The sequence below is a fragment of the Anas platyrhynchos genome, chromosome 2 (genome assembly GCF_047663525.1).
Source record: "Anas platyrhynchos isolate ZD024472 breed Pekin duck chromosome 2, IASCAAS_PekinDuck_T2T, whole genome shotgun sequence".
Lineage (NCBI taxonomy): Eukaryota > Metazoa > Chordata > Aves > Anseriformes > Anatidae > Anas > Anas platyrhynchos.
In genome coordinates, this window is record NC_092588.1 from 129,514,511 (window position 1) to 129,520,510 (window position 6,000).

General features: G+C 35.1%; 1 protein-coding gene across 3 annotated transcripts in view; it reads left to right on the forward strand.

Moving 5' to 3' along the window:
- AGMO (alkylglycerol monooxygenase) overlaps positions 1–5,634 on the forward strand; it is a 197,669-nt gene extending 192,035 nt beyond the window's left edge. For all 3 annotated transcript variants that reach the window (XM_038173734.2, XM_027450884.3, XM_027450882.3), the window contains one exon: positions 4,272–5,634. Coding sequence is in view for 1 of the 3 variants with exons in the window: in XM_027450882.3 (XP_027306683.3) it covers positions 4,272–4,352 (81 nt within the window). In the remaining 2 variants the exon portion in view is untranslated. The remainder of the gene's footprint in view (positions 1–4,271) is intronic.
- Positions 5,635–6,000: the final 366 nt, after the last annotated feature.

Below are 6,000 nucleotides of genomic sequence, written 5' to 3' on the forward strand. Positions count from 1 at the left end.
TGTTAGGTTAGAGGTTGGACTCGATGATCTTGAGGTCTCTTCCAACCTAGAAATTCTGTGATTCTGTGATACTGTGATATACGCTTGTGAGAAATTCTGCATTCAAGCTTAACTGTTAGTTAAAACTAACTTTTAGTTAGTTAATAGTGTTGCTGTTATGGAATAATATTTGTGGGGGAACTTCTCTTACTGTGAAAATAAAAGAATGTATACTATTTAATTCTGTCTTTTTAGTTTCAAAACTGACTAAACTGGGAAACTGATATTTAAATACTTTTTTCAAGAGGCAAATACTAGTGCATTTGGACAGTATGGGAAATAAAGAGAATTTCTGTGACAATAATTTAGATAACTCTAAAGGGAAAACAAAGACTGCAGTTAGGATGCTGGAATGTTGAACTGGGAAATTCAAACTACCTGCATATAGGGTTCAGGATCTATGGTTTGTCAAGTGCATTAAAAAAAAAAAAGTCACAGATAGTTCAGGTTGTCTGGTGGAATGCTCTTCTGCTGCTTCCTGCTGCCCACACTCCCGTCTGCTCAAAATTCTGGCATGTGTTAGCTTGACTTTCCATTACTGACGTCATGTGATTGCAACATTTATTCAAGTGGTTCAAACCTTGCAACTCTAAATTATGTAGCAGCAATCAGAAGAAACAGAAATCCAACCTCCACAGCAAGTTTTTGCTTGGTAGCTCCATACAGCTGGCTCTGCTCACTATAGGTCAGCATTATAGCGGTAGAGCTGGCCAGAACTGCTGTCATGTGAGGGAGGATGGGGCCCCTTAATTTTTTTCCCTGATGTTCCACTCCTCCACCTCCCTCTACCTTAAAGAATTATATTTTCATGAATACATTACTTTCCATAGAGTGCTGGCAGTCCTGACATTGATAGGCAGTGAATCAATACTTTTATAGAATCATGAAGCCAAACTAGTTCTGCAGATCCAGTGTGCAGTATGTGGTTTTTCATTCTGGATATAAGAACTGCAGTTTGAAATATGTCCCTACAGGCACTGATTGCATATTTTAAGAAATTCACAATAAGAAATTTAATTAAAGAAGTTGCCTCACTCTGTCTTTAAAACAAAAATTCATCCAAGATGTTTCATTATTATTATTATTATTATTATTATTATTATTATTATTATTATTACGTTTCATTTTCAGTATTTAATAGCGATAACCATCTTTAGCTGAGGATATTTCCTGGGGCTTAATGGCCCATGGCTGTGCTTTTCCAGGTGATCATCATCTCCCAGCAGTCATTAATGCCCTACAAATGCCCTGTGCCTCAGTCATTAAATATGCTTAAACGTGCTTCTTCTGAAAAATGAAATACTTCTTCCAGGGATAGCGATGATCTTTCTGAGGTGAGGAATGAAAGGACTCAGTAGTGGTTCAGAGAAGTACTAATTATGACAATTAGATAAGATCTGCTTCTAGAGATAGCACAACAAAGAATTTTTCTACAGTCAGAATATAGTATATGTAAGTCATTTTATCTAGGTGATAATTCACACAGATCCTAGTTACATAACAGACAAGTCAGAAATAGAGACAGTTATTTTTAATTGTTTTTCTCTACAGGGGCACCACAGTATAGAAATAAAGCATCTCACAAAACAAGGAGAGTATGTGCCTGAAGCACTACTTAAAAGTTTCTCCATTCGATACATGAAAAATTGAACCACGCAGTGTTTTACTCAAGTTTTACAAGGTGCTTGCAGTAATATATGGAAAAATAAATGTTAAATCTTTCATACTGAAGGTCTGAAACTCTTATAAACAAGTCTTTTGGCGAGAGTTTTGTGAGTCTTTCTTAAAAATGAGACTGCAAATAAGCACTGACAGTGTCATCAGAAGTTTTAAAGACAGCATTTACTGCTTGGCCTACCCTTGGTCAAGTAGAATTAAAACCTTCAATTAGAATAGTTAAAGGGAATTTGTCTTGATCAAGATTGAATGGGAATTTATTTTGTGGAATTGTGTTTAGTTATGATTTTGTGTTACTTCCATCTCATGCTACTAAGTATTTACTGTACAGTTTACGTGAAGGCTGTACTTGTCCCGTATAGATTGTGAGGGAGATCAGATCTCATCCCATCACATTGCCTTCAACGAATGCAGAATTAGTACCTTTTAGGTATTATGGTCATTTATTATTTCTTTTGGATGTTCAGATCTCATGTACTTTGATGAGTGTGGGTGAGCACAGTAGTAGATTTTTGGGCCATGCATTTTTGAATGTTGACTCTTAAATGATAATGTTAAAATTGGAGCTGTCCTAGTTAATACCTTTTGATTGCAGATAAACCTGAAAAAAAGAATTGTTATAACTTGATCCCCAAATTCCTTTGATTTTAAATTTACTCTGTCCCTATAAAGAAATGAACAAACAAAACCAACAAACAAAAAAATCACCTGGAGAAAAATATCCTCCAGGACAAATGGAATCACAGAATCATAGAATGGCTTGGGTTGGAAGGGACCTCAAAGATCACGTAGTTCCAATGCCCCTGCCACCCAGTAGATCAGGTTGCCCAGGGCCTCATCCAATCTGGTCTTGAACACCTTCAGGGATGGGGGCATCCATACCTTCTCTGAGCAACCTGCTCCAGTGCCTCTGAGTGAAGAAGTTCCTCCTAACATTTAACCTAAATCTTCCCTCTTTTGGTTTAAAATAGTTCCCCCTTGTCCTGCCATTATCTGCTCATAATAAATAAAATGCTGAGTGAGAACTTTATTCCAAATGTGAAATTAAGAAGTTTCATTGAAAAACATTAAAATGAAACATTTCACATATATACATGCACACAAATGGTTTTTATCCTGTTATTTGTTGATTTGTTGATTTTTTGATTTTTTGCTTTTGTTTTGCTTTTTTTTTTTTTAGACAAAACATTTAACTGAATTAGATTCAGCCCTGCAAATATTTGTACTTATCCCAAAGTAATTTTGGGCAAACAAATTAACAATGATGATGATAATAAAAATAATAGATCTCTTATTAAAATTCATTGACTAACAAAAAGATGTATGGAGCCAAGGACAAGAAAAACAGTATTAAGTCTTTAAATTATTTCAAATCTACTTTATATCTTGACATAAATAGTAGGTTGGGTAATAAGTGCCTGTCTACAGTACTGCAGCTAGAACACTTCATTTGCCATATATTATTGTTGTGGTTTAACCTAGGAGCTAGGCACCATGGAACTGTTTGCTCACTCTCCCCAGGTGGGGTGGGGGAGGGAATTGGAAAAGTAAAAGTGCAAGAACTTATGGGTTGGGATAAAGACACTTTATTAGGTAAAACAAAAGCCATGCATGCAAGCAAAGAAAACCAAGGAGTTCATTCACTGCTTCCCATTGGCGGGCAGGTGTTTCACTCCCAGGAAAGCAGGACTCATCATGCATAATGGTTTCTTGGGAAGACAAATGCTATTGCTGAATGTCCCCCACTCCTTCTTCACCACAGCTTTTATTGCTGAGCATGATGCTGTATGGTATGGAATGTTCCTTTGATCAGCCTGGGTCATCTGTCCTGGTTGTGTCCTCTCCCAGCAACTTGTGCACTCCCAGCCTCCTTGCTAGCAAGGCAGCACAAGGAAAGTCCTTGTTTCTGTGTAAGCACTGCTCTGCAACAACTAAAAGCACTGGTGTATTACCACAACTGTTTTCATCAAAAATCCAAAACACAGCATTGTGTGAGCTGCTATGAAGAAAATTAACTCTATTCCAGCCAAAACCATAACAATATTTAAGACTACTTTGGATATTTGTATACTACCATGCAACTTGCAGTGTTAGCAATCTTCAGGCATTACTTGAAAACAAACAAACAAACAAAACATTTTTGCATCTACCTCTATCTACCACAGCTGGTGTTATTCCCCTGTCTTATTATAAGTGACTCTGAGTACTCCAAATCCACACCCAATTACAGAATCACAGAATTTCAAGGTTGGAAGAGACCTCAAGATCATCAAGTCCAACCTCTGACCTAAATTACAAAATAGGAAAGGTTATGCAGACTTTGCAAGTCATCTTATTTTAGTACCATTAAGAAAGAACAGATTAAAACAAAAATGTACACAATAAAAGGTACTATAAAAAGAAAGCATATACTCCTGAAGTGAATTTATAAGTATGTCTAGAAAACTTGTGTAATTTTTCCTCTTGAGACTTCTGTGTTTTCATCCATTTGTGTTTACAGATACATATTTTTAAAGTGTTATGCAATGTTTCTCATTTTAAATTCTGTATTATAGGTCTTGTTTTCCTTCTGCATTGCATTCTGGGGAATCCAAGTTATGAAGCGGATCACTTCTTCCAAAGATAAACATGTCTGAAAGAACAGAACTAACATCACTTTAATTATGGATGCAGCACTTTGGAATAACCTTCTAAGTTCTTTGGAATTAATCACCTATGACTCTTACTGAATTGTAGTCATTTCACATATGATAAGAAAGGTTTGTGATTTTATATGAAGATTTGAAAGATTCATTGGGAAGTGCATTTATTTTGGGGTTTTAAAAATATTTAATTTACCCCCCAATTTAAATAAAATTTTCTTTCACAGCATATTTTTGCATTCAAGGGATCAAAAAGTCTTAGAAACCATATGAAACTAATGAAATTTTACAGTAATTTTATTAGTATTAAATCATATATGAAAAGTATTTTTCACAATAGGAATAATTAAAATCATGTTTTTAGCAACCTGATATAAAGTGACTGGCTGTCTCTCTGTTGAGCCTAAACATAAAAATATGTGAATGTCAGTTTTTCCATAATGATTGGAGTAGACTAGAATCTGTGTCATGCCCAATTTAGTGTTCATAACATACGGCTACATGAGGATAGTCAGGGCAAGAAAATGAATAAAAACAGCATGATAAAATAACTCAGAGTAGTATGAATTGAAACATCTTCAGAAAAATTGGCTGATGTATGCATTGTATAATGCAGACTTTCAGTTTAGACTGAATTATTTAAGGACTACACCTGCAGTTGCCAGCTTTAGTCACTGATCAAGCCAGCACATGAGTATCCCATTGACAAATATTACTCATGTGACAAAATATTTGCAAGGCTGGGCCCTTAATTCTGGTAATTTCCTGCAGAGTTGTTCTCAGGGGAGATGCACGTCTTTCAGGAGCTGCTGGAAAGATGGTTTCTACTAAGATAGGAAAATTAAATACAAATGGTAAAGGGAGTCTCCAAACAGCAGGACTGGCAAAAATACTGGAGCTGGGTTGTTTTTCTTTCCTCACACTGTTCCAACTTCTATTTGGCTCCAAGACTTTTAGAAGTGCTTAAAGTCAAGTAGCTAAAAAATGTAGGCTGTCTTGCATGCCTCAAACTAATAATAATACCTGAATTATTTTTTTCCCATTCCATTTTCCTTTAGAATATTAATGGCATGCTAACAGTGTTCTCAGATGTAGCCATCCTATTTTTAATTAACCCTTATTTTCAGTCTTTAGCTGCAACAGATGCCATTATCTATATAATTGGATATTTCTAGTAAATAATCAGAAAGGCATTGATGTCGTATAAATGAAATAGATCCAATGTCTAGTGTTAATATCAGCCTAATTTTATATAAATTCTTGCTTTAAAACCCAAGTTTTGAGTCACTCCATTTTTAGATCAAGTGACTTCTGTCTATTGATTTGCATTTTGCTCAAAATACTTGAAATATTTAACCGAGAAAGTAAAGTGCTTGTTTGATTAGAGGTACTAATACCTGTAAAGTAAGGATCTTACCTTCCTAAACCAATGGTATGTATAAATACATGTATTTACTTGTAGATCTTCTTCACTTTATATAATAAGATGAAAAAAAAAATAGCCCTTGAAAGCCCTAGAAGAAATCAGATTTTAAATACTTGTTCAAAAGTTTAATTCAAACATTTACACATAACATGGTAGGCTTCCAGTGCCTTCCAATAGATAAATACAATTATATACATCTGGGTCTAATAGTGGAAG